Raw genomic sequence first — 27,684 nt, forward strand, 5'->3', positions numbered from 1 at the left:
GGCTCCGCCCTCCCCTTCCGCCCCGGCCCCCCACAGGCCCCGCCCCATGACGTCACCGGAGCCCGCGCCGATTGGCCGCCTGCCCTGTCTCTCCCGACACTTCCTCCTGGGCCGCCGCCGCGGACTTAAACTTTGCAGGGGGAAAAAGCCACCCGCGCCGTGCGACCCTCCCCTGCCCCCACCCTCCCCCGCCGCCGGTAACGCCCCCGAGCTTTCCTCCAACTTTCGCGACCCGTGAGACTCCCTGCTTCCCACCCCGGCTCTGGGGGCCCCTCTTCCCATCCCGGGATCCACTCGATCCCCGGCTCACTGCCCTCCGCCTCCAAGGCGGGGGTTTCTTGGGCCCCCTTCTCCGTGGGAGTCCCGCCCCCCAGCCCCCTTCCCAAGCCCTTCGCTCGCCAAGAGGCCTCGGGGTCGCTGGCGCTCCTGTTCGCCGTCAGCCCAGTCACTGGGGTCCTCTCGGGTTTCTTGGGGCGCCGGATCGCTGGGTCGCCCTTCTGATCCCTTCTCTCGTTCCCAGGATACCGCCTCCCTCGCACCCGCCCGGCCAGGGTTCTCTGATCCCCCGGACCTAGGACCCGGGTTCTCCGGGGCTGCCCCAGCCGGATCCCCGGTGGGCGCCGGGTCCTGGACCCCCCTCTATGGCCGCCGCCCCCTCCCATCCTGCCGGGCTCCCGGGCTTTCCCGGACCGGGGTCTCCTCCGCCCCCCGGCGGCTTGGACCCGCAGTCGTCGCCACCGCTGCTGTCCGCGGTCCCAGGCCCCGGCGTCTCCTTCCACATCCAGATCGGGCTGACCCGCGAGTTTGTGCTACTGCCCGCTGCCTCCGAGCTGGCCCACGTGAAGCAGCTGGCGTGCTCCATCGTGGACCAGAAGGTGAGGGCGTGCGTGGGGCCCCGGAGTCCTGCTGGCCGGGAGGGGCTCCCCAAGGTGGGGGGGGGCGGGGGCTCAGCCTGGGCCCCCAGTTGCCTCTCCCCACCCGCTTGAAGGAGGCCTGGGCACGGGTGGGGCGCCCCGGAGGCCTCCCCGAAGTGCCTGTCCCTGCATGTTGTTGTTTGGCTGGGAGGAAGGGAGGGGCCGCCAGGTGTGGGGGAGGGAGGAGGGGGCACACGGGGGCCTCCCATTTGGTGGAAACAGTAGACACTGCATCCGAGCTGGCCAAGGGGATCCGGTGACATGTGCGCCTGGGTGCCAGGGGCAGGTGAGGTCCCTGAGCCCCATCCGTGCCCCTCCCCCGAGCCTGAGGCTCCCGGACAGGCAGGCACCCCTAGGGGCCTCTCTCCTCATCACAGTGCCCCCACCCTGCCCTTAGCTTTGGAGACCAGAGCACACCCCCCCCCCAGGGTAGGGGGCTGGGGGCGGTCATGGCCAGAGGGAAGCAGGTGGCAGTGTGCTCCCCCCTAACAGAGTGGCTGGCGGATTGCTGGAGCCGCAGCCGTAAGTGGTTGGGAACCTCTGTTTCTCTGACGGCAAGGCGCCCCAATCTTTGAAACAGGCTGCTGGAATCCTGAAGCATTAAGATGCTGTCGTATTCGATTCCTAGGCTGTAGAGGTCCCAGGATGTCCAAGTGTTAAAATCCTTTAATGCTAAATATTCAAACGTGAAAATACGGTGGCCGAAACCCTAGAACATGGGACAACACGTCAGAGCCTAGACTGTACAGTTCCATAAGGCGAGCCCGTTGGAATCCCAAGATACCCGAATTCCAGAATTTTCTCCGACTCTTGGAAATAAATCCTTTGGGCTTCAGAGAAACATTGGGAGCTGGGCCCACTCCCCCTTCTTTACGTACCAGGGAGGTGGAGCTTAGAGAAAGGCCCACCCACCCCACTCCCAGGCTGGCAGGGCCCCCCCCACCCCCACCCCCACCCCCGCCAGGCCTGGGCTTCTGGGGAGCCCTTATAAACTGCAGAGAACAGCTTGGCCTTCCCCCCCACCCCCCCACCCCAGTCCCATCCACAGCTCAGCCTGCTCCGTGGGACGCCGGCTGGGGGCACACTGATTCCCCCCAGGCTCTAATCCCCAGCCTGCCACCCGCCCTGTCCCCTCCCAGGCCTCACGCTGCCTTTATTTTTCTGCCCGCCCCCTCCAGGTGCAGGGGGGGGGCCCGGGGGGGCCCTTCCATTCCTTCCTCCCTGCGCCCCACCTGGCTGGTTTCACTTTCAGTTCCACCAGGTTTCATTTCCGGCCCCCCCAACCCCACAAGCCGGGGACCCAACACCTGGGTCTCTGAGCCCTGGGCGTCTCCCAACCCTCCGCTCCCTCCAGCCCAGGCCCCCTCTAGCCGGGAGTCCTCCACCCCCTCCCAGCTCGCCCCGCCCCCGTGCTGGGCTGCAGCCAGGTAACAGGGACAATAAATCCCGGAAGGAAGCTGGGGGCAGGGTGGGGGAGGGGAGGGGTGCTCAATCGGCCCCCCCAATTCCAGGACATTCGAGGTGCCCCCCCATCCAGCACACCTGGATGCCTGGCCCCCGCCCGGCTGGGACTGGGTTGGAGAGCAGGCTGGAAGTGAGGGGCTGCAGGGTCCCTGGGGGCACTCCAGGCTGCTCTGGGCTTTTGTGTCACCACATCCGTCTCCCGCCCCTCAGTTCCCTGAGTGTGGCTTCTATGGCCTTTACGACAAGATCCTGCTCTTCAAGCATGACCCCACGTCGGCCAACCTCCTGCAGCTGGTGCGCTCCGCCGGAGACATCCAGGAGGGCGACCTGGTGGAGGTGGTGCTGTCAGGTGAGCCGAGGCGGCCGGCTTAGGGTACCTGGCTGGCAGAGGTGGCGCGGAGCAGCTGGGCTTAGAAGCTTGCTTGTTTGTTTGTTTTGTTTTTAATGTTGGGGTCCCAGGGTCGCGGTTCTTGGCCAACTCTGCAAATGCGAACCACCTGGCCCGTGGAGGCATCTCTCAGACTGAGGCTGGAACAGAGGCAGCTCCTCCCTGGGTGCCCCGGGGGCCGGGGAGGACGTGATGGAGGCGCGTAGGGGGCTCCTCTGAGCTCCCATGTGCCCGTCCGGAAGCCGGCCATCCGCACGCTCCGTGCAGCCCGCGCCTGTGCTCTGACGTGTGCCCAGCACAGGGGTTCCTTGCCCCGGGCCTGTGCGCACACAGCGAGGTCAGAGTCCCAGAGCTGCGCCAGCTGATTAGGGGGGCGGGGAGCGCACCTGTGCCGCGTGGCGGCCCGGGTGCTGCAAGTTGTCTGCGTGGCTGCACGGCCGTTGGAAGCACCGGGGACACCTTTGGTGACCGGGTTCCGGCGGCCAGGACCCTCCTGGCTGCTCTCGAATGCTGAGCCGCGTGCTGTGAGAGGCCTGGACCGCAGTGCCCTTCGGCACTGGGAGGTGGCCCTGTGCAAGCCCGGTTCTCCACCTGCTCTTCTGTCTCTCTCTGGGGGGCGTCACCAGCCCCCTCCCCGGGTGCTCGGGCTCCAGCAGCCTTGGCACCTCCTGACTCCTCTCATCCGCTCGCCTGCGGGTCCTGCCTGGGTCTAGCTCTCACCACCCACACTGGTCCAAGCCTAGACAATGGCAGTAGCACGTAAGTCAGGTCGTGACCCGCAGCTGCTCAGGGTCCTGCCGTGCTCCCCAGTCCCCCTGGAATAAAAAGCAAACCCCCCGACATGGCCTGGGAGCCGTCTGCGGGGGGGCCTCTGCCAGTTCCCCGAATGCATCTCTTCGCACTGCCTTCTGGTCCAGCATGCTTGTCTGCCCCTCCCACCCCAGGGCCTTTGCACTTGCTGTTCCCAATCCAGATCTTCTCATAGCTAGCTCCTTCTTGTTCTTTCCTGACCACGCACCAGGGGCTGTCAGCTCTCCGTAATATCCTGGTAGCACAAGGGTTCACTGTCTTCGGCGCATCTAGCATTGTGTGCAGTGTTTCTTGCCGGTCGGCAAAGCGGTGTCAGCCCCCAGAGAGTGGGGTGCATCCTGTTAGTGGCTCTGTCCCATGTGTGTCCAGTGTTCCTGGGGCCCGGAAGGGAGCCCTCTTTCTGCTGCATAGGAATAGGAAAAATCACTAAATATGGGACTGAAATTTGGAGGGAAAAGACGAATGAGACGGGCTGAAAAGCAAACGGTTTCAGAATAGAAGCTGATGTTTTAGTGTGTACAATCTATGTGGCAGGCGCTGTTTTAAGTTTCAGTTTTCAACATTCATTCAGCCTATTTCTTTTCGAGATTTATTTATTTGAAAGGCAGAGTTACAGAGAGAGAGAGAGAGTGAGGGATCTTCCATCAGTTGGTTCACTCTGAAAATCCACAGGGCTGGGCCAGACCAAAGCCAGGAGCTCCATCCGGGTCTCCCACGTGGGTGCAGGGGCCCGAGCACTTGGGCCATCTTCTACTGCTTTCCCAGATGCACTAGCAGGGAGCTGGATGGGAAGTGGAGCAGCCGGGGCTCCAACTGGCGCCCATGTGGGATGCTGGCGCTGCAGGCTTAACCCGCTGTGCCACGATGCTGGCCCTCACTTAACCCTTTCACAGGCGCCCCAAGGAGATGTGTTGTAGCGTGGGGCGTGCTGTTTGGGCTCCTGCATGGCTCACAGGCCTCTGCCTGATTGTCACCTGCCCCAAGAGGCCTCCCCCGCCCACCTGTGCCAGGTGCGGCCTCCCTGCAGCCTCTGCCCTCCTAAGCCCTCCTGACTTCTCACCAACTGTGTGTTTTGTTCCTCACCTGGTCCAGGAGGCAGTGAGAGCAGTGATAAAGGTGTGAGCCCTGGGGCCGGCTGCCTGGGTTCAGGTTCGAATTCCACAGCTGGCCTGGCTGTGTGACCCTAGGGAAGCTGCCCCGCTGGTCTGTGCGGGTTCAATTTCCTTATCTAGCCAATGGGAATGGTAACTCGCGTACCTCGTTGGGCTCAGGAGAGGGCTGAAGCCGTTGGCATTCCATGTATTATGTATAGTTGAATGGTAGAGTGACGGGGAGAGAGAGAGAGAGAGAGGGAGAGATAGGGAGAGATCTTCTGCCCTGTGGTTCACTCCTCATATGCCTACAGCAGCTGGAGCAATGCCAGGCAGAGGCCAGGAGCCCAGGGCTCTGCCTGCGGCTTCCACATGGGTGGCAGGGGCCAGGACTGGGGCTGTCGTCACCTGCTGCCTCCCAGGGTGCCCATTCGCAGGAAGCTGGAGCCCGGAGCCGCAGCTGTGAGCCCTGGACATCCAACCTGCTGGGCTGAACACCTGCGCCTAAACATTTTTTAAAATTAATTTATTTGAAAGAGAGAGAGAGAGCTTCCATCTGCTGGCTCACTTTTTTTCCTTCAAGGTTGTTTATTTTTATTTATTTATTTACTTGAGAGTTAGAGTTACAGCAGTCTTCCATCTGCTGGTTCACTCCCCAAATGGCCGCAACAGCCAGAGCTGGGCTGACCCAAAGCCAGGAGCCAGGAGCTTCTTCTGGTCTCCCATGTAGGTGCAGGGGCCCAAGGACTTGGGCCATCTTCTGCTGCTTTCCCAGGCCATAGCAGAGAGCTGGATCGGAAGTGGAGCAGCCAGGACTCGAACTGGGGCCTATGTGGGATGCCAGCGCCGCAGGCCGAGGCTTAGCCTAGGATGCCCCAGCGCCTAGGGGGCTCACCGTTTTCAAATGGCCACAGCAGCCGAAGCCAGGAGCTCCGTCCTGGTCCCTCACATGGGTGGCAGGGGCCAAGGACTGGGGCCAACATCGGTTGCCTTCCCAGGCGCTTTAGGGGGAAGTTGGATGGATGGGAACAGAGGGGCGGGGGGCCCCACCCGCGCTCAGATGTGGCATGAGGCCGTCTCTAGCCACGCACCTGCACCTGACACACTCAGCCCACTCCTCCCCACCCCCCAGCCCCGGCCACTTTCAAGTCCCGCAGTTCCATGGTCTTCAGCCCTTTCGCACTGCTGTGTGGCCAGTCTGCAGCACTGGGAAAAATGGAGTGCAGCTGCGGCGCTGGGGCCTGAGCCCGGGCGGAACGGAGGGTGGCGGAGAGCGGACGAGGGAGGAGGGGTCGGACCCCAGCTTACCGCCCACCCTTCCCTGCCGCCTGCAGCCTCGGCCACCTTCGAGGACTTCCAGATCCGCCCCCACGCCCTGACCGTGCACTCGTACCGCGCGCCCGCCTTCTGCGACCACTGTGGGGAGATGCTCTTCGGCCTGGTGCGCCAGGGCCTCAAGTGCGATGGTGAGGGGGCGGAGCTGGGGAGGGGCGGGGTTGGGGTCTAGAGGTGGGGCTTGGGCGCTGCCCCCTAGGGAAGGGGCGGGGCTCTGATCTGGGGGCGTGCCTGGGAGATGTTGGCTCCGTCCCCAGGCGGAGCTTGAGGGAGGAGAGAAGGGGCTGGGCAGGGGGGGGGGAGGTGGCACCTTTGTCAGGGATCAGACAGCAAAGCAGAAGCAATAGAAGAGGAATCAGCTTACTGGATTGTGGGGGTCAGCCCCAAGCCTGGCCGCCCAGCGTGAACCAAAGCCATGTCCACTCCGGAGTTCTTCAGCTGGGAAGTCCTGCCAAGTCCTTTACACTGGGCCATCGGGGGCGTCTCCCTCCCTCCCTAAGCCTCAAGGGCTGTGGACGTCCAACACAGTCACCAAACACCTTCACCCAGCGCCCAGGTTAGGCTTGGAGTAACCACGCCGACCGTCAGCGTCTGCCGCGCCTAGAGTGCACCATCCCACACGTGTCTCCGGTTCAGCCCAGGCACTAGGGCAGGCCCCGTCCTTGGGGCTACCTAGCAAGAAGTGGCGGGCAGGGCCCCACCTGTGCAGGAAGCCGAGCCCCGCGGTGCCGCTGTCTCCACCCCGTGCCGCCGTCCTGAGTCTCGGAGCACCGCCCTTCCTTGCGCAGCGCAAGGTGAGAGGTGGCCGCTCCCACGCTCCGCCCGCTGTGAGGGTCCCAGCACAGAGGCCGCCTGCTCGCGATGGGATCCAGATCCTCTGCTACCTTAAGTCCCATCAACCTCACGGATGTCATTGCGCCGTTGCTGAAAGACCCCAGGGATACCGTCGGCCCCCGAGAAGCCAGCTCAGCACGTCTGGCGCTGCTGTCACCCTGGCCGCCGTCCACACGCACGCCCGACTCTCCGTGCCTCGGCTGATGTGACCGTCCCGGGGTCACCAAGCTCTCGCCGTGGGCTTCACTGAGCCAGGATCGCAGAGGATGGTCCAAGTTCACGCGGCGGCAAAGGGGGACCGCTCCATGCCACCACAGCCTTCAGAGGGGGGGCTTAACTCTCTTGATGCTCGCAGTCGGGACCAAAGTTGCGGCTGAGAGATTCCAGCAAGCATATGAGCAGTTAAAGGGCCACACGGAGACCCCGTCGCCGCCCGGTAGCACCCACGGCATTCCCCGAGCTGGCCTCCGCCGCCCTGCAGCGTGGATCCTGATGGCGCCTGCGTGGAGACGGCATGGAGCCAGAAGCCTGCGCCAGGTGCTCTGCAGGGAGGCAGCCTTTATTCCCAAAGAGAAGCTTCCGAAGCCTGCAGAGCACGCACCTGCGGTCATGCGGAGTCAGCGCAGAGGGCGTGGCGGGAGGGGACAGGACATCCAGCGAGCCACCGCCCGCTGAGCTCCAGGGCTCGGGAGTGGAGTGCCCACAAGGCACAGTGCTTGGGAGGGAAGAAGGGGTCCCCACGGAAGAAAGATCCTCGGATGCACACACAGCCTGAACGGGAGGAGGGGGACGCCCTCCTCTGGCCCCGTGGGGCAGCCCCCTCCCCACCGCCCTGGCCCCGCTGGCGCCTCACCTGCCCCACCGTTCTGTGCCTGAATGAACGGCCCAGCCTTTCCTTCCCCAGGGCCCCGGCCCGTTAGCAGCTCTGCCCAAGCTGGGTTTTTGTAATTTTCCGTTGATTTTAATCACACTATTGAGAGGGGCCCTAGGGAGCCCCTGGGTTCCAGAGCTACAGAGAGGGCCGCGGCTGGGGAGGGAGGGAGGGAGGGGAGACCAGGGAGGGCCCAGTCCAGGGCAGAGTAGTAGCCACAGCGGGCAGCAGGCAGGGTGGGGGGGAACCCGGTCTCCCGAGAGGCGGGCAGGATTGGGGGGCGTGGGGACAGGAGGCGGCGGACCACAGAGCCAGGCTGCGGCTGAGCTTCGGAGGTGCACGTTGCTGGAGAGGGGAGGGGTTGGGGGCAGGTTGGAGGGGGGACCTGAGGGCGGGGCTTGCTGATTGCCAGGGATTGGACCCCAGCAGAGGGGCAGAGCCGCTCTGGAGTCCCGGGCCTGGGAGGGGCGAACCGGGCTATGTCTGACTGTCTGGCGCCCTCTGCAGGCTGCGGGCTGAACTACCACAAGCGCTGTGCCTTCAGCATCCCCAACAATTGCAGCGGGGCACGCAAGCGGCGCCTGTCGTCCACGTCTCTAGCCAGTGGCCATTCGGTGCGACTGGGCAGCTCCGAGTCCCTGCCCTGCACGGCTGAGGAGCTGGTGAGGAGCCGGGCCGCGGGGCAGGTTGGGGGCTGTGAGCGGAGGGGAGTGGCAGGTGCAGGCACGGAGGCCGTGCCCTGGTGTGTCCCACACGCCCTGGTGTGTCCCACAGAGCCGGAGCACCACGGACCTCCTGCCACGCCGCCCCCCGTCCTCCTCTGCCTCATTCTACACCGGCCGCCCCATTGAGCTGGACAAGATGCTGCTGTCCAAGGTCAAGGTGCCGCACACCTTCCTTGTCCACAGCTACACGCGGCCCACGGTCTGCCAGGCTTGCAAGAAACTCCTCAAGGGCCTCTTCCGCCAAGGCCTGCAGTGCAAAGGTTAGCGCCGCCCCCCACCCCGGGAGGTGGGAGGGGGCGGGGCCTGAGTCCTGAGTCTGGGCGTGGCGATCCCGAAGCAGGGAACACTGGGAACGGAGATGTAAGAATTCTGGAATCAGAGTTCCGCCCACCACAATAAGCGGCCACGTGACAGTCTTAGCCTGTTGACAGCATTTTAGGGTCACAGGGTTTGGGAACGGTGGGTGCGGGAAGCAGCGGATTGGAGTCTGAAATCCTGTAGTCCCGGAAATGAGGACTTCCAGGAATTTGAACCATCTGATTCTAGAATACTGGGCGTCTGAATCTATAAAAAAAAAATTACAGCCATGCAATTCTAGAAGTCATTGGATCGGGCGGTGTAGAACCTCAGAGGGCTGGAGCCAGCCAGCCATGAAAGTGCCAAGTTCTGGAATCTGATGTGTGCAGAATATTCTAGAACCTTGGGATGATCAGAAGTCTCAAACTGGAGAAGTGCAGAGTCGCCAGATTTTGGACTCTGGACATAGAAAAGTCTAAGGGGCAGGCGCTCGGTGCAGTGGCTTCAGTCACCCCTCGGGACACCTACTCCCATAGCAGAGCGCCTGGTTCGAGTCCCGGCTCCTCCACTTCCCACCCCGCTTCCTGCTGACGTGTGTGCCTCCTGGAAGGCTCTGCATGATGAATCCATTGCGTGGGTCCCTGCCACTCACGTGGGAGACCTGGACGCAGTTCCGGGCTCCTGGGTTTGGCCTGGCCGCTGTGGCCATTAGAGGAGTAAATGGAAGATCTCTCTCTCTCTCCTTTTCAAATAAATATTTTTTTAAAAAAAGATACATTTATTTTATTTGGAAGCCAGAGTTACAAAGAGGCAGAGAGAGAGAGAGATCTTCCATCCGCTGGTTCACTCCCCCATTGGCCCCAACAGCCAGAGCTGTGCCAATCAGGAGCCAGGAGCTTCCTCCAGGTCTCCCACACAGGTGCAGGGGCCCAAGGACTTGGGCCATCCTCTACTGCCTTCCCAGGCCATAGCAAAGAGCTGGATCAGAAGTGGAGCAGCTGGGACTCGAACCAGTGTCCACATGGGATGCCGGCACTGCAGAGGGTGGCTTTACCAGCTATGCCACAGCGCAGGCCCCTAAATCCATCTTAAAAAAAAAAAAAAAAAAAAAAGGTTACAGCAAACTCCAGAATCTGATGTAGTGTCCTTGACCATGGGAGCATCAGGGTGTTGAGCACTGCCGGGGGGGGGGGGGGGGTCAGTATTTGGCCAGGGCGGGAGGCAGCCGGCGGCGGAGCATGGCCAGCCCCGGTGTCACAGACGGACAGGCCCGAGAGTCCAGCTTAGGGGAGACAGCACCGTGCGGATCTGAGGCGCGGGGCTGTGCGGCTCTGGGGCAGCTCCGTGCGGGCCCACGACCACGGACAGGGCAGCCTGGCCCTCTGCCGCGCACGGGAAGAGCAGCCTGGAGCCAGGCGCTGGTCCGCGGCCCAGGGCCCGGCCTGACGGGAGCCCCCTCTGCCCGCCCCCCCCAGACTGCAAGTTTAACTGCCACAAGCGCTGTGCCAGCCGCGTCCCCAACGAGTGCCTGGGCGAGGCGCTGCTCAACGGAGGTAAGGGGCGCCCGGGGCGGGGCCGGGGGCAGCCGGGGGCGGGGCCGAGGCTCCTCTGACGCCCCTGCCGCCCAGATGTGCCCATGGAGGAGGCCACCGACTTCGGCGAGGCGGACAAGAGCGTGCTCGCGGAGGAGCCCTACGACGCCAGCGTGGACTCGGGCGTTGTCCCCGGCTCTCACTCGGAGAGCGCGCTGCAGGCCGGCGAGGAGGACGAGGGCGAGGGAGGCAAGGCGCAGAGGTACCCACGGGACCGGGGGCCACCAGCGGGCGGGCCGACTTCCCCTGGAATTTAAAACTTTCCTGGTCCCTCAGCCCAACGTTGAAGCCACTATAGCTTTTTTTTTTTTTTAAAGAAACATTTATTTGAAAGGCAGAGAGAGAGAGAGACAAAGATTTTCGATCTGCTGGTTCACTCCCCAGAGGCCACAACAGCCAGGGCTAGACGAGCCTGGAGCCAGGAGCCAGGAGCTCCCTCCAGGTCTCCCATGTCGGGGACAGGGGTCCAAGGACTTGGGGGACATCGCGGTGGTTCAGAGCCCTGCCCTCCCCCCAGCCCGGCCACAGGAAACAACCCGTGGTACACAGTGCCGGTGCCCACAGGCGGCTGTGTGGCCCGAGACCTGGGGTGGTTACCCAGCTCTGGCGCCAGGACCCCCATGGATGGTCCCTCTGCCCAGAAGCTGCACCGCACAGCTCCCCATGGGCTCTGTGGCCTCAGCAGCTCACTGGTCATTCCGCACACAGCGCCTGTTGACTGCCTTGTTGGGGGGATGGCAAACGGGGAAAAAACAAAACCCCCCCTGCAGGGTCAGTTACGGGTAGGACTTTTCTTTTCCAAGTCTCTGCGGTCGGTGGCGGGTTTACCCACGGACACAGAGCCTGTGGCACACAGAGGATCCTGGCCCTGTGAAGAGGGAATGACCGAATACGAATTAGGGGCATAGGAATGGTGCCTGGTACACAGTATGTGTTAAATAAGCGTTCTCGCTTATCACACGGAAGGAATGACTCAGTGTTTCCATCTGTGAAATGGGAGGAGAAAATGTTCCCAAGGACCTGCCAGGCCCAGACTTCCTTCTACCATGGAAGCTCTAAAATCAATGAGATGGCCAGGGTTCGAGTCCCGCCCCCCATCCCAGCTCCCTCTAATGCACACCCTGGAGGCAGCAGGTGAGGGCTCCAGTAGTTGGGGTCCCGCCACCCACACAGCATTCTCAGATGGAGCTCCTGGCTCCTGGCTCTGGCCTGGCTCAGCTCCAGCTGTTGTAGGTATTTGGGCAATGAACTAGTAGCAGAAAGATCTCTCTCTCTCTCTCTCTCCTTTCCAAATCAACACAAAGAAATGAATTAAAATGCTGTGTGCCTGGGTCCCCCTAACTCCTATAAAAACAGTAGCAACTGTTACTTAATCTCACATTTGAAAAAAAAAAATTAAGAGAATTAAGAGGCAGTTAGAGAGCTGGTTCACTCCCCAAATGCTCGCAAGGGCTGAGGCTGGGCCAGGCCAGAGCTGGGAGCCTGGGGCTCCATGTGGGTGCCCCACGTCGGGGGCAGGGGCCCCACGGCCCGAGCCACCATCCGCTGCTCCCGGTGTGTGTCCGCAGGGAGTGGCACTCGGTCCCAGGCACTCTGGTGTGGCAGGTGGGTGTCCCAAGTGGGGTCTTCTCCACTGTGCCAAACCCGCAGGGCTCCTGCTTGTTAACTGCAATGAGCTCAAGTGCTTGGGGCCGGGGATGCCTGCCTGTGGCCCCGGTGCCCACGGCAGGCTGGCTCCGAGCGCCCGATGGACGGGGGGCTGGCAGAACCCCATTCCGTGATGCGGGGAAAGCTTGCCACAGTGAGAAGCCCTCAGTGGAAACGAAGCCTCCTGCAGGGGGCAGTCTTGAGCCCTCAGCACTCGGAGGGCACAGGAGGATCCGCTGGGAGCCGGAATCAGAGCTCAGCGGCTTTAGCCAGTGACTAATTTTTTTTATTTTTAATTTTTTTTTTTTGACAGGCAGAGTGGATAGTGAGAGAGAGAGAGAGAGAGAGAGGAAGGTCTTCCTTTTTGCCGTTGGTTCACCCTTCAATGGCCGCCACGGCCAGCGCATTGAGCTGATCTGAAGGCAGGAGCCAGGTGCTTCTCCTGGTCTCCCTTGCGGGTGCAGGGCCCAAGCACTTGGGCCATCCTCCACTGTACTCCTGGGCCATAGCAGTGAGCTGGCCTGGAAGAGGGGCAACCGGGATAGAGTCCGGTGCCCCAACCGGGACTAGAACCCGGTGTGCCGGTGCCGCAAGGCGGAGGATTAGCCTATTAAGCCACAGCGCCGGCCATTAGCCAGTGACTAATAAAACAAAGGATATGAGCCGTCACCGGCCAGCACATACAGAGGGGCATGGCCACGTCCCCGGGCCCGCGATCAAAATTTAATTCCGACAGTTATGCACAAAATAGCTAACGGCCCTGTTGGAGAGGTAGTCACTCGTCAAACGCAGCTGTGACGACAGGTATCAGTGATGACTGAAGGAAAACAATAAGAGTGAAGACCAGCAAGTGCAAAGGCCCTGAGGCAGGCCCCAGCTTGTTCTGTCCGGGCTGGGACAGGAAGTAGAGGGGAAGATGTGTGAGGGTGTGTAGGTCGCACTGAGCTCGGAGAGGTCACCCTTTCTCCCAGGTCTGTCCCAGGCCAGTAGCACAGCGGTAGGCTGTAAGAGTTGGGCCGGCCAGGGATGTCCCTGCCGCCGACCCCGCCCCGGGGGCCCAGGTGGGGTGGGCCCGTCTGCCCGTGACCTCTCCTCTCTCCTGCCCTGCAGCTCCCTGGGCTACATCCCCCTGATGAGGGTGGTGCAGTCGGTGCGCCACACGACACGCAAGTCCAGCACCACGCTGCGCGAGGGCTGGGTGGTTCATTACAGCAGCAAAGACACGCTGGTGAGTGGGCGGGGCCGCGCGGGGGTGGGGCAGGGAGGGCCGGGTCTGGGCAGCTGCCCCAGAGTCCACCACGGAGGGGCGTTGCAGTGAGGACTGGGAGGGGCGGCATCCGTGTGAGAGGGGTCACGTGGAGGTGGAGGTCGGGTTAGAATGGGGGGTTTACAGGGATGGAAGGGGCGGGGCATGATCAGGAGGGGCGGGGCATGATCGGGAGGGGCGGGGCTAGGGTTGGGGGAGGAGCTTGGCTGGGGAGCGCAGGTGCGCTTGCCGCCCCCTTCCTGCGCCCAGCGCCGCAGCCTGGCCTGGCCTGGCTGGAGACTGTGTGTGCGCAGGCGGAGGGTCAGCTCACCCTCTCCGGCCTCTGCCTTCAGAGGAAGCGGCACTACTGGCGGCTGGACTGCAAGTGCATCACACTCTTCCAGAATGACACGACCAACAGATACTACAAGGTGGGCTGCCTGCGGCTCGGGCCAGATCCCGCGGGCCACGCCCCCGCCCCTCCCCGCCTTCTCTGTCTCTCCCTGCCCCTGCCCCTGCGCGGGACTTCAGAGCTGAGCCACGCTGGCAGCTCGGGCCTCGCTGCGGGACTCCTTTCTCCTCCCGCGCCTTCCCACCTCGGCCCCTGCACCGCCTCTCCCGCCTGAGCGCCCCCAGCCTCCTTCCTGGCCTCCTGGCTCCATCCCGTCCCACCCCTCCACAAGCAGCCAGGGAAGCCCCCCGCTCAGGCCCCGGCAGTGGCTCCCTGGGCCACGCCGTGGGGCCCACGAGCTTGCGTGGCCTCTTAGCGAGCGAGCACCTGCTGGGTGCGAGACCTGCTCCCATGAGGCACTGGTGCTGCCCCTCTCCTCCCCTCCAGCTGGGTCCCTCTCACTTTTCTGGTCTCTGCAGCAATAGTGCTTCTGCCACGAGGCCTTTCTGGACCGCACCTGTCCCCGCCGACCCCGGCTCCTGTGTGTCCTTGTGCGTGTTGGGGGCGGGGAGAGCCAGGCTCTGCCCAGTGCCCTCACCCACACCTGTTCTGTGTCCGGCCAGGAAATCCCACTGTCCGAAATCCTCACGGTGGAGCCCGCCCAGAACTTCAGCCTCGTGCCACCGGGGACCAACCCACACTGCTTCGAGATCATCACGGCCAACGCCACCTACTTCGTGGGCGAGACGCCGGGCGGGGCCCCTGGGGCACCGCACGGGCAGGGGGCTGAGACGGCACGGGGCTGGGAGACGGCCATCCGGCAGGCCCTAATGCCCGTCATCCTCCAGGACGCGGCCAGCACCCCCGGCCACGCGCCCCACAGTGAGTCCGCACTCCCGCCCAGGGGAAGGCCTGGGCACGGAGGCTCGGCTCAAGTGTCTGAGACGACCTTGACGGGATGTGTGGCCTCGGGCGTGTCCCTGCCCCCTCTCCGGGCCTTATCGCAGGTGGCATTTCCTGAGTGCCCACTCTGTGCCCAGCCTGTGCGACATAGTGCTGGGGCCATGCAGGAACCCAGGCTGGGTGTCCAGGAGGGCTTCCTGGAGGAGGCTATGTCTGCGACCTGGAGGCTGAGGACGGTGGAGCAGGGGAGGCAATAGGGAGTCACTTGGTGCCCGTTCCCGGAGCTCACACTCTGGGTGGCAGGACATCGGGCGCCATCCTATGCAGGTGGCCAGTGTGACGCAGACATCCTGTGTGGCCGTGGGAGTGACGCTGCAGCCGGGCCTGGGGATGAGGCGGGTTTAGCAACTGTGGAATGAGGGAAGGGGGGCTCCTGGCACAGGGAGCAGCATATGCCAAGGCCAGGAGGTAGGCGGGAGCTTCCCGTGCACAGGGGCCCGGCAGGGAGGCCTGTGTGTCAGGAACGCAGCGCGGCCCGGGAGGGGTGCAGGTCGCAGGCAAATGAGGGGCTAGACCCGGGAGCCGGGGGGCTTGTGGGCAGGGGAGGGACCCGGTCCGCTCCCTCGCCCCAGCGGGGATTAGGGTGAATAGGAGGGGTAGGGCTGGGCGAGGAGACCAGGGAAGGGGCTGGGGGTGGGGCTGGGGGGTTAGAGACCTGGGGGGAGGAGAGCGAACAGGATCCGGACTGGGCTGGTGAGGAGGTGGAGCGAGAGAGACACTCAGACACACGGACTTTGGACGTGTCTGGGTCACTGGGGTCAGTGTGGGGCAGCCTCAGTCTCCTTCTCTCTAAAATGGGTGCAGCGGGTCTCACCGGTGCCCCCCAGCAGCCCCGTCTCCTGGGGGCGCACGGGGCAGCCCCCAGCCCCCCATGGCGGTCTGGCCCCCAGGCCAGCGCCCCTCAGCCCCGTCTCTCCTCGCTCCTAGGACAAGCGTCTCTGAGCATCTCGGTGTCCAACAGCCAGATCCAGGAGAACGTGGTGAGGCCCCAGCCGCGCGCCGCCTCCCCCGCGCGCCCCGCCCCGCTCCGGGCGCGCCCCTGACCTCCATGTGCCCACCTTGCAGGACATCGCCGCGGTCTACCAGATCTTCCCCGACGAGGTGCTGGGCTCCGGGCAGTTCGGAGTGGTCTACGGGGGTAAGGACGCCTGGCCCCGCCCTCGGCCTCACCGCCTGCTGACTTGGAAGCAGAGCCTGGGGTTGAGCCTGTGGCCTCTCCTTTTCTCCTGGGGAAAACCAGTGGATTCTCCTCCTGTCCTTGATAGGAGGGGAAATTCTGCATCTAGATCCTAGGTTCTGATTGGACAATGGGAATAAATGCTGTCCTCTGATTGGCCACAGAGCTATAGCTAGATTCTGATTGGATAGTGAGGGGGACAGGCCTTAGCGCTAGACCCTATATTCTGATTGGAGAGTGCGGGTAAGTGCTGCAGTCTGATTGGCCACAGCGCTGCATCTAGATTCTGATTGGATAGTGAGGGGGACAGGCCTTAGCGCTAGACCCTAGATTCTGATTGGACAATGGGAGTAAGTTCTGTACTCAGGCCACAGAGCTATGTCTAGATTCTGGTTGGAGAGTGAGGGTAAATCCTGCCCTCTGATTGGCCACAACGCTGCATCTAGATTCTGATTGGATAGTGGGGGAGGGGGAACAGGCCTTAGCGCTAGACCCTAGATTCTGATTGGAGAGTGCGGGTAAGTGCTGCAGTCTGATTGGCCACAGCGCTGCATCTAGATTCTGATTGGATAGTGGGAGAGGGGGAACAGGCCTTAGCGTTAGACCCTAGATTCTGATTGGACAATGGGAGTAAGTTCTGTACTCAGGCCACAGAGCTATGTCTAGATTCTGGTTGGAGAGTGAGGGTAAATCCTGCCCTCTGGCCACAACGCTGCATCTAGATTCTGATTGGATCGTGAGGGGGCAGGCCTTGGTGCTAGATCCTAGATTCTGATTGGACAATGGGAGTAAATTCTGTACTCTGGCCACAGAGCTATGTCTAGATTCTGATTGGAGAGTGAGGGTAAATCCTGCCCTCTGATTGGCCACAACGCTGCATCTAGATTCTGATTGGATCGTGAGGGGGCAGGCCTTGGTGCTAGATCCTAGATTCTGATTGGACAATGGGAGTAAATTCTGTACTCTGGCCACAGAGCTATGTCTAGATTCTGATTGGAGAATGAGGGTAAATCCTGCCCTCTGATTGGCCACAGAGCCTTGTGTAGGTTCCGACTGGCTAGGGAGAGCGCGTTCTGCACTTTGGTCCAGGGCTGCATTCCTGGTTACCCTGCTGGCTCCGGCCTCGGCGCCCTGCCTACGCCCGGCCCTTTCCCGTGTCTCCTGGGGGCAGCTGCCCCTGCCAGGGTCGGGGGCGCTCACTGCCTCATCTCCCACCCGTCCGACTCCCAGGGAAGCACCGGAAGACCAGCCGGGACGTGGCCGTCAAGGTCATTGACAAGCTGCGCTTCCCCACCAAGCAGGAGAGTCAGCTGCGGAACGAAGTGGCCATCCTGCAGGTGATGCCGGGCCCGGCCGGGGCAGTCCGGGGGGCTTCTGGGAGGAGGGAACCTGCAGGCGGAGACCCAGGGGCTGTGGGGGCTGGGCGTGAGGCCCTCTAGGAAGGCGGTGGGAGGGGGCCCCGCGAGCCTGGCTTAAGGGGTGGGGTCCCTTGTCCACGGCGAGGCCTGTGCCCACGCTGATCCACCCCCTGACCCCTCTCTCCACCCCTCAGAGCCTGCGGCACCCCGGGATCGTGAACTTGGAGTGCATGTTTGAGACGCCAGAGAAGGTGTTCGTGGTGATGGAGAAGCTGCACGGCGACATGCTGGAGATGATCCTGTCCAGCGAGAAGGGCCGGCTGCCCGAGCGCCTCACCAAGTTCCTCATCACCCAGGTGCGCCCGGCCGCCCCGCCCTCCGGGCAGCCCCGCCCCCATCAGAAGCCACACCCCTATGGCTCTGCCTTCCCAGGAAGCCCTGCCCTCCTAGCAGCTCCGCCCCCATCAGAAGCCACACCCCTGGCAGCTCCGCCTTCCCGGGAAAGCCCCGCCCTCAGGCATCCTAACTGCCAATAAAAGCAGCAGTGGAATAGTAATAATTTCAATAATAGGGGAAAATGGTGGCAGTAACTTTAATAGAGTAATAATAGGACTGAAAATAGGACAATGATAGGAAAAGAATCGAGTGGTAATACTGTACAGTATTGTTATCCTAGGAGAGCGGACGATGACTCGGCTGCCCGGGCCTTTTCCTTCTCGTTAATTCATTCACTCAGTCGTTCCACAAACACTGCGTGCTGGCAGCACCGGGCACACGGCAGGGACCAGGACCCTGGGGGTCACGGGGGTCGCCGTGAGAGGCAGGGCTGGCTGGGGGGGGGGGCGAGACCCGGGAGGCCATTCCCGGAGCCTGCAGCCGGGCCCCCTGGACTCACTCGCTCCCCCGTGACAGTGGAAGGCGCTGCAGCTCGGGGTCATGCAGCCAGTGGGGTTGATCCTGGGAGCTGGGCATCAAACCAGCTCATGTGGTACGCAGATTTCCTGTGCGCGTCCTGGTGTGCGTCCCGTGGGGTTGTCTCTCAGTGCTGGTGGGAAGGTCCGTCCCAGGGTGGTGTGAACCGGGGAGGCTTGGAGCCCGCGCCTGGGAAGTCAGGGTTTGTGCAGCGCCCACGAACATCCTCCTGTGTACCTTTCTTCCTTAACTGGGGCGGGGCCCGGCTAAGCCAGGAGCCTGACACTCCATCCCAGTCTTGCATGGGGGTGACAGGAACCCAGCCCTAGAGCCCTCACTGCTGCCTCCCAGGGGGCACGCTGGCAGGGAGCTGGGGTCAGGAGAGAACCAGGACTGAAACCCAAGCTTCCAGCACGGGAAGCGGGCATCCGGGTGGGCTCTGAACTGCCCGCGCCCAGCCCGTGCTGTCAGTCATCTCTGGATGAGGTCTAACACCTAATGGAATGCGCTGTGCACCTGCTTGCCGGTGTTACATTGCATTACTTAGGGAACAGTTTGGTGCGTCCAGCAGGGAGGCAGCTGGGAGGGGGCTGGCTGTCCCGAGGCACGGGCCAGCCGGCCCTTCCTGCCTTCCCGGGTCACTGTCGCTTTTGCCCAGGACCCACCCTCCGCACAGCTCCGGGGGCTCTGGCAGCACAGCATCACTGGGACACATTTCAGACAGGAGAGCTTGTGTCTGGGTCTGGGCGGTTCTCAGCACTGCCCCCCATCCTGGCTCCTGCCCGCTTCTCCCTCTACCAGCGCAGGATACAGGACTGCCAGGGACACAGTAGAAGATGGGCACACCCTCTAACCCTACCGGGCAGGTCAAAAACTGTCCTACCCATCGGCCTACGTTTTAGGTACCATTTGTGATTTTATTATTATTTTTTAAAAAGATTTATTTATTTACTTGAAAGTCAGAGTTACACAGAGAGGAGAGGCAGAGAGAGAGAGAGAGAGAGAGGTCTTCCATCCGCTGGTTCACTTTCCAATTGGCCGCCAACGGCCAGAGCTGCGCCAGGCTGAAGCCAGGAGCCAGGAGCTTCTTCTGGGTCTCCCACATGGGTGCAGGGGCCCAAGCACTTGGGCCATCATCCTCTGCTTTCTGAGGCGCATTAGCAGGGAGCTGGGTCAGAAGTGGAGCAGCCTGGACTCGAACCTGTGCTATATGGGACGCCGGCTTCACAGGCCACAGTGCCGGCTCACTGGGTTATTTTTCTTAGTGAATTGTAGAGTTCTCTCTGTGTGCGTGACCTTTGACCTCTGCCCATCCTGGTCTGTCTTGCCCCTACATTTCGTTTGTGGTTTTGCGCCGAGATGGTGAACGTTCCCTGTGGTGGCCCCTGGGTTCCATGTCCTTCCTGGGGAGACCCGCCTGTCTGGCCGTGGTCTCCGTGAGCTGCAGTCCCCTGCACTACATTTCTCTGCCTGGGCCCGGCCCCCCACCCTCGCGAGCATGGGCTGCCTTGTGGGTGGGGATGGAAGCTCACCGGGTCAGGCCCGGCGGGCTGAGCACGCCCACACTGAGCAGTTCGCTCTTCCAGCCCGCGTCTCTCCCTTGCTTCTCTCCGCTGCTCTCTCCTCCCTCCCTCCCTCTCTCTCTCTCTCTAGACCTCTGCTTTCTGGCTCTTGTCTGTTTCACCTCCAAGTCCCGTGCTCAGCCTTCTCTTCGTGGATCCGTCTGTACCCTGCCTCCACGGCCCGAGGTAGGTACCGGGACAAGTCCCATCTTACAGATGAGGATAACTGAGGCTGGAAGCGGCTGTGGTGTCTCATCCCGCACACGCGGCTCCACACAGGGGCTGGGTCTGGCCAGGGTCTGAGCCTGGGGCTATGGAAGCTTCCGCATTGCCTGGGAGACAGGGAGAGACGGACAGTAGCCTTTCCACCTGCTGGTTGGCTCCCCAAATGCCTGCGACAGCCAGGACCAGGCAGGAGCCCGGAACTCCATCCACGTCTCCCCTGTGGGTGACAGGAGCCTGGGTACTTGCAGCTGCTTCCCCGGGGTCTGCAGCGGCGGGAGCTGGGCCTCCAACCCGGGCGTTCAGATGTGTGACGTGGGCCTCGGAACTGGCATCTTAATCGCGGGGTGAAACCATCACCTGTAAACTTGTTTCCGAAGATTGATTTGAAAGGTGGAATGACAAACAGAAAAAGACCTTCTGTCCACTGGTTCACTCCCCCAAGGGCCCCAACAGCTGGGGCTGGCCCAGGCCAAAGCCAGGAGCCAGGAGCTTCCTCCAGGTCTCCCACGTGGGTGCAGGGGCCGAGCACTTGGGCCATCTTCCGCTGCTTTCCCAGGTGCACCAGCAGGGAGCAGAAGCTGAGCAGCCGGGACTCGAACCCGTGCGGTGCTACGGGCTTCAGGCTGCCCCTCCATTAGCTTTCTGGAGCACCCTCGTACACCTCTCTCTCTTTCTCTGTCTCCCAGTCTGCAACCCAAGAAAACTCGGTTAACGTGGGCGGCGGCGATGACAGCTGCAGGTTCTGCTATGGTTGGGGTTGTGCTTGGGCTCCTTAGGATCCGGGAAAACCAGGTTCTCGCAGATACCTGGTTATGCGGTAACACTGCTGTTTTAGAATCCGAGCGCCCGCCCAGTTACAGGGCCCCCAGCCCCTCGGCTCCAGCCCAGCTCTCCAGAATCCCGCATCCGGCCCTTCTCCCCCGGCGTCTGCGCTTCCGGGGCTCTGGAGTTCACTGGGTCCTGGGTGCAGCGCGGGCCCCCGGGCATCTTTCCGGATCCAGGGAAAGGCTCGGGCCGGCTTGGAGGGCGGCTGCCTTTCTCCCTCTCACCAGCCCCTCCCCTCCCCTCAGATCCTGGTGGCTCTGCGACATCTTCACTTCAAGAACATCGTCCACTGCGACTTGAAGCCAGAGAACGTGTTGCTGGCATCGGCGGACCCGTTTCCGCAGGTCGGTTATGTCTGCCGCCTGGCCTCGGGGCATCCGGGGACACGGGCCAGGACGAACGGCTGACTTCTCACGAGAGCCCGGCGTGAGCAGTCGGGGCTGAAAGCCCCTGAACGCCCGCTGCCTGCGTCTCTTGGTGTGGCCTTCGTGGTCCGTGATGGCTCCCGCGCCTGCGCCTGCGCCTGCTTTCCCGGGACCAGGTGGAAAGAACCCAGATGGAGGAAATGGGCACGCCCCTTTCCTGGCCTGGGGGGTTCTGGGAAAGTTCAGGCGTCACTTCCTCTCAAACCCCATTGGTCGAGCCTGATCACATGGTGCTGGCTGGCTGCTGGGGAGGCTGGGAAATGTAGTCTCTTAGTGTGGTCGCAAACCAGGTGACACGTTTAACTCGGGACAGGCTATCATTAAGGGAAAGCAGAGAAGAACCACTAGTCGGGGACAAGCCTGTGGCGGGGAGGTGAGGGGCAATCAGGCTGGGCAGTGGACAAAGAGCTGCGACTTGCTGAGTGCCTGCTGTGTGCCAGGGCCTTTTCCAGTTCTCCTGTGGTCCCTGCACCCCCCAAGAAGCTATGGCTTTCTCTTCTGTGTTCTGCAAACCATGTCTGTGCCAGTGGAGCGGCACCTCCAGCGGAGCTTCTCGGCTCTGGGGGACAGTGGGCCCTTGGCGATGCTGGAGATATTCTTGGTCGTCACGGCGCTGAGGGGCGAGGGTCGCGACGGGTGTCCGGGGGTTTGGGAACCTCCACCCTCCTCCAACCTGGAGCTCCTGGCCCTAAAAGGCCCCGGGGCCAGGGTCGAGGCTTCCTGAGCTAGAGCGGTGGTAGCGGCGTCAGGAGCGCGCCTTCTCCAGCTGCTGCCTCAACGTAAGTCAGGAGACACCGGTGAAGCTGATTTTAAGGAAACAGCTTATTCATTCAGCATGCAATGCCCATGAGATGTGTTACTGCTATTCTCTTCATTGGACAAACAGAGGAGGGGGAGAGAGAGAGAACTCTCACCTGCTGGTTCACTCCCCCAAACGGCCACCGTGCCCAGGGCTGGGCCAGGCTGAAGCCGGGAGCGGAAAACCCAATCCAGGTCTCCCGTGTGGGTGGCCAGGACTCGGCTGCTTGGGCCATGGCCACTGCCTCCCCAAGGAGCGCATTAGCAGGAAGCTGGAGTGGGGACTGGGATGTGGGCTGCCGACAGCTCCTCCCAGGGCTTCACCGCTGGGCCAAGTGCCCCCACCTCCACATAAAAGGTGTTAATGGGCTATTCTACTCTCTACTCTGTTTTCATATTAAAGACTTCAAGGGGGCTGGCGCTGTGGTGTAGTGGGTTAAGCTGCCGCCTGCAGTGCTGGCATCCCATATGGGCACCAGTTCAAGTCCCGGCTGCTCCACTTCCAATCCAGTTCCCTGCTAATGGCCTCTTGTGATGGGTCCCAGATGGAGTTCCAGGCTCCTGTCTTCTGTCTGGCCCAGCCCTGGCCTTTGTGGCCATTTGGGAACTAAACAAGGGATACAGGATATCTCTCTTCCCCTTTCTGTAACTGCGCCTTTCAAATCAACCAGATCAAATCTTCTGTGCTTTAAGTTGCTTTTTCTTTTAAGATTTTATTTATTTATTTGAGAGGTAGAGTTACAGACAGAGAAAGGGAGAGACAGAGAGAAAGGTCTTCCATCCGCTGGTTCACTCCCCAGGTGGCCACAACGGCCAGAGCTGGGCCGATCTGAAGCCAAGAGCTGCTTCCAGGTCTCTCACACCAGTGCAGGGGCCCAAGCACCTGGGCCATCTTCCTTTCTGCTTTCCCAGGCCATTAGCAGAGAGCTGGATTGGAAGAGGAACAGCTGAGACTTGAACTGGTGCCCATATGGGATTCTGGCACCACAGGTGGAGGCTTAGCCCACTATGCCACAGCACCGGCCCCAATAAACTTTTTTTTTATATAAAGATTTATTTATTTATTTGAAAGGCAAAGATACAGAGAGGCAGAGACAGAGAGAGAGGTCTTCCATCCGCTGGTTCACTCCCCAAATGACTGCAACGGCTGGAGCTGAGCCGATCCAAAGCCAGGAGCTTCCTCTGGGTCTCCCATGCGGGTGCAGGGGCCCAAGGGCCTGGGCATCTTCTACTGCTTTCCCAGGCCACAGCAGAGAGCTGGATCAGAAGAGGGGCAACGGGGAATCAAACCGGCGCTCATATGGGATGCCGGTACTGCAGGCAGCAGCCCCAATAAATAAACCTTTTTTTTTTTTTTTTTTTTGACAGGCTGAGTGGACAGTGAGAGAGAGAGACAGAGAGAAAGGTCTTCCTTTTGCTGTTGGTTCACCCTCCAATGGCCACCACGGCCAGCGTGCTGCAGCCGGCGCACCGCGCTGATCCAAAGCCAGGAGCCAGGTGCTTCTCCTGGTCTCCCATTGGGTGCAGGGCCCAAGCACTTGGGCCATCCTCCACTGCACTCCCTGGCCACAGCAGAGAGCTGTGGCTGGAAGAAGGGCAACCGGGACAGAATCCGGCTCCCCGACTGGGACTAGAACCCGGTGTGCCGGCGCCGCAAGGCGGAAGATTAGCCTGTTGAGCCACGGCGCCGGCCAATAAACCTTTTTTTTTTTTTTTTTTTTTTTTTTTTTATTTTTGACAGGCAGAGTGGACAGTGAGAGAGAGACAGAGAGAAAGGTCTTCCTTTTGCCGTTGGTTCACCCTCCAATGGCCGCCGCAGTAGCGCGCTGCGGCCGGCGCACCGCGCTGTTCCGATGGCAGGAGCCAGGTGCTTATCCTGGTCTCCCATGGGGTGCAGAGCCCAAACACTTGGGCCATCCTCCACTGCACTCCCTGGCCACAGCAGAGAGCTGGCCTGGAAGAGGGGCAACCGGGACAGGATCGGTGCCCCGACCGGGACTAGAACCCGGTGTGCCGGCGCCGCAAGGCGGAAGATTAGCCTGTTGAGCCACGGCGCCGGCCAATAAACCTTTAAGAACAGCACAGAAAGGATCTTGGGAAAGGCTGGCATGGCCATCACACTGTCAGCTCTGGGGATGGGACGTGGCTGGCTTTGAAGGTGGCGGCAGCTTTGGCTCTGATATGGATGCTGCCTCCTGGGAGCAACAGTGAACGGAGGAAGGGTTTGTGTAGGGAGAGGGCACACAACTGGGGGTCAGGCAGTGGGCAGGGGAGCAAGGCCTTGACCTCCAGGGCCTGCCTGTGACCTTAGGCTGCTGCCCCTGGTGGAGCGGCAGACACGCACCTGCTGCTGTCTCTGGATACCGTGCTTGGGGCTTTGCACGCCTGGTTCCATTTCATCCTGGGGCAGTTAAGAGGAGACAGACACAGAGGACAAAGCGGAGACCACCGAGGCCGTCTGTGCCAGACGCTGCGGTTTACCTGTTGCATGCTTCTATTCTTTGCATCCATCATCCATGCAGCCGCCGCTCCGGAGGGGAGGGACCAATATCTCCACCGCGGGAAATGAGAGAGCTGTTGGGGCTGGCAGACGGGCGGCTGCAGGTGGCCCTCCTGGCCTGGGGCGTGTCCAGTGCGCCACAGGGGCCCTGACTCACCTGCTCCCCTCCTCTGACATAGAGGGGGGAGGGGAAGTCGCCCGGGGTCGCTCACCCAGCACCGTCCACCTGTCGGCCCGCAGGTGAAGCTGTGCGACTTCGGCTTCGCGCGCATCATCGGCGAGAAGTCCTTCCGGCGCTCCGTGGTGGGCACGCCGGCCTACCTGGCGCCCGAGGTGCTGCTCAACCAGGGCTACAACCGCTCGCTGGACATGTGGTCGGTGGGCGTGATCATGTACGTGAGCCTCAGCGGCACGTTCCCCTTCAACGAGGACGAGGACATCAACGACCAGATCCAGAACGCAGCCTTCATGTACCCGGCCAGCCCCTGGAGCTGCATCTCGGCCGGAGGTGAGCGCGGGCGGGGCTGGAGGGGCGGGCTCGGCTTGGCACGTGCTGTGGGCGGGGCCGCCGAAGGGGCGGTCCTGTTCGTGGTGGGCGGGGACTCTATGCTGAACATTGGAGGGAGACCCAGTGGGTCTAGGGCCGAGCCCGAGAGGCGTGGGCCGGGGTGACGCGGGTTACTCAGTGCCTTGAGTGAGTTGGAGTGTGGGTGGACATGCAGGAGGAGCCTTGGGTGTGGACCAGCGCCCAGCCGCTGTGTGCACCGGGCCAGTCCCGGCAGCCTCTCTAGCCATGACGTCTGCATTTGCTGGTTCTACCAACTTCAGATTGAAACTATTCAGGATACACATGCTGAATATGTACAGACTTTTATTTCTTTATTTGAAAGGCAGAGTTACAGAGAGGCAGAGGCAGGGACAGAGACATAGTGCATGGGCTGGTTCAGTCCCCAAATGCCCAAAACAGCCAGGCAGGCCTGGGCCAGGCTAAAGCCAGGAGCCAGACCCTCCATCTGGGTCTCCTACATGGGTGCAGGGGCCCAAGCACTTGGGCCATATTCCACTTCCGTGCCTGAGGCTTGGGAGTCCCCCTGGTCACAGGGCAGGGGACATGGCCGCCGGGCCTCCTGGGGGCGGTGGCAGCGGCCACCTGAGCCGCTGGTCCGTTTTCCATTTCGCTTTTGTGGATGCCGCGAGAAATCACTGGGTCTCTACTGACGCGGGGGACATCAAGTCCCCACCTGAAGTACAAGACTTCACCTTAAAAAGTGCATTTCGCATTGTAAAAAGTCATTTAGTGGGGCCCGTGCTGTGGTGCAGCAGGTAAAGCCACTGCTTGCAGTGCCAGCACCCTATGTAGGCGCCGGTTCGAGTCCTGGCTGCTCCACTTCTGATCCAGCTCTCTGCTATGGCCTGGGAAAGCAGCAGAAGATGGCCCAAGTGCTTGGGCCCCTGCACTCAGGTAGGAGACCTGGAAGAAGCTCCTGGCTGCTGGCTTTGGATTGGCATAGCTCCAGCTGTTGCAGCCAACTGGGAGTGAACCAGCAGATGGAAGACCTCCCTCTCTCTCTCTTTCTCTCTCTCCCTCTACCCCCCCTCCTCTCTCTCTCTCTGCCTCTCTGTAACTCTGCCTTTCAAATAAAGAAATAAATCTTTGAAAAATCATTTATTTATTTGCGAGACAGAGCACTTGCTCCCAGCCACTGGCTCCTTCCCAAGTCCCTGCAGGGCTGAGCCAAAGTTGAGGACTGGGAACTCAACCCAGGTCTCTTTTTTTCTTAGACTGATTTATTTATTTTGAATTTTGGAGTTACAGAGAGACAGGGGGAGAAAGAGAGAGAGAGAGGTCTTCCATCTGCTAGTGCACTCCTTAGATGGCCACAATAACTAGCGCTGTGCCAGGCTGAAGCCAGGAGCTTCTTCCAAGTCTCCCACATTAGTGCAGGAGCCCAAGCACTTGGGCCGTCTTCTGCTACCAGTAAGTCCAGTAGGGTAGGTATGTGAGCACCTTAACCACCAGGATAAGCCACTGCTTGCGATGCCCACACCCATCTCAGAGCGCTGAGCCGAGTCACCGTTACCCGACGCCGGACCCAGCTTCCTGGTCACGCAGCCTGGGAGGGAACAGATGATAGCTCAGGTGCCTGGGCCCCCGCCACTCACGTGGGAAGGCTGGAGAAAGTTCTGGACTCCTGGCCTTGGCCTGGCCCAGCCCTGGCTATCGTGAGCATTTGGGGAGTGAACCAATAGAAGATTCTCCCCCCCCCCCCCCCAAATAAGACGAAAATAACAAGTTAAGGAGAACCTGGGTGTTCCTATACACACCTGTGTAGGGCAGAAATTGTGAAATGACAAATGGGAAAGCGTGTAGCATTTGTAAAGAGCAGGAACAGTGTGCAGGTGCACGGATGGAAGCAAATTAGCGCTTAGTGACGCCATGGGTGACTGGGCCCTGGTGAGGTTTCCGAGCTAGAGGGACGGCTTGGCCGCAGCCAGGTAGGCTGGGCGCCCTGCTGGGAGAATGTGAGCCCCTGACCGCGCTGGACCCTGCCTCTCTCCCGCTGTGTAGCCATCGACCTCATCAACAACCTGCTGCAGGTGAAGATGCGCAAGCGCTACAGCGTGGACAAATCTCTCAGCCACTCCTGGTTACAGGTGATGCAGGCAGCGCGGCTGGCCCATTGGCTGCGCGGCAGGAAGGGGTGGGGCTAACTGGCTCTCTTACTGGCGATCCGGAACATAGCTGAGCTTCTCATTGGCTGGGTTGTGGGGAGGGGTGGGACTAAACCCTTATTGGCTGGGCAGCTCGCAGGGGGTGTGGCTGACCTTCGTAGGCCCTCCCCCCGCAAGGGATCCGCTGCAGTCGGTGCAGCCCCCAAGCTAACCCGGGTCCTCTGTCCCCGGGGCCCAGGAGTACCAGACGTGGCTGGACCTCCGCGAGCTGGAAGGGAAGATGGGCGAGCGGTACATCACGCACGAGAGCGACGACGCGCGCTGGGAGCAGTTCGTGGCGGAGCAGCCCCTGCCGGGCCCCGGGGAGCTGGGCAGCGCCTGTGTGCCGCAGGACCACGAGATGCAAGGCCTGGCCGAGCGCGTCAGCGTCCTCTGAGGCCGTGTCCCCACCGGGAACTGCTCGCGGGGAAGCGGCCGCCTGCCTAAACTGGACGGGACACGTGCAGGGCGCGGGGGTGGGGCGAGCTGTCCCCAGAGGCCCCTCCTGGCCCCTCGATAATTAAAACGGACTCCTCTCTGGCCCCTGGCCTGGGTCTGCGGCCTCACCACGCTCTGTTCTCCAAGATGGAGTTCGTCTGCCTGAGAAGGAGGCGGGCAGGTG

The 27,684-nt window shown here is 61.7% G+C and overlaps 1 protein-coding gene across 1 annotated transcript; it reads left to right on the forward strand.

Annotated features, from left to right (window-relative positions):
• Window positions 1–165: 165 nt before the first annotated feature.
• Window positions 166–27,599, forward strand: PRKD2 (protein kinase D2). The gene is made up of 19 exons (XM_062176813.1): window positions 166–197; window positions 521–875; window positions 2,589–2,727; window positions 6,002–6,133; window positions 8,215–8,369; window positions 8,482–8,692; window positions 10,205–10,282; window positions 10,358–10,523; window positions 13,079–13,196; window positions 13,568–13,645; window positions 14,229–14,487; window positions 15,496–15,548; window positions 15,634–15,706; window positions 16,976–17,082; window positions 17,298–17,459; window positions 20,873–20,971; window positions 24,591–24,858; window positions 26,920–27,005; window positions 27,262–27,599. Exons 2-19 carry the CDS (start codon window positions 642–644, stop codon window positions 27,457–27,459), a joined length of 2,616 nt encoding a protein of 871 aa, XP_062032797.1. The 5' UTR covers window positions 166–197; window positions 521–641; the 3' UTR covers window positions 27,460–27,599.
• Window positions 27,600–27,684: the final 85 nt, after the last annotated feature.

Source organism: Lepus europaeus, chromosome 19, assembly GCF_033115175.1.
Source record: "Lepus europaeus isolate LE1 chromosome 19, mLepTim1.pri, whole genome shotgun sequence".
Taxonomy (NCBI): Eukaryota; Metazoa; Chordata; class Mammalia; order Lagomorpha; family Leporidae; genus Lepus; species Lepus europaeus.

Excerpts from the sequence above, each read along its gene's own strand:
- PRKD2 (XM_062176813.1), top strand. The coding sequence starts at position 642 with ATGGCCGCCGCCCCCTCCCATCCTGCCGGGCTCCCGGGCTTTCCCGGA. Across the intron at positions 6,134-8,214 it reads CCAGGGCCTCAAGTGCGATG|GCTGCGGGCTGAACTACCAC; the intron begins GTGAGGGGGCGG and ends CGCCCTCTGCAG. Across the intron at positions 10,524-13,078 it reads GAGGGAGGCAAGGCGCAGAG|CTCCCTGGGCTACATCCCCC; the intron begins GTACCCACGGGA and ends CCTGCCCTGCAG.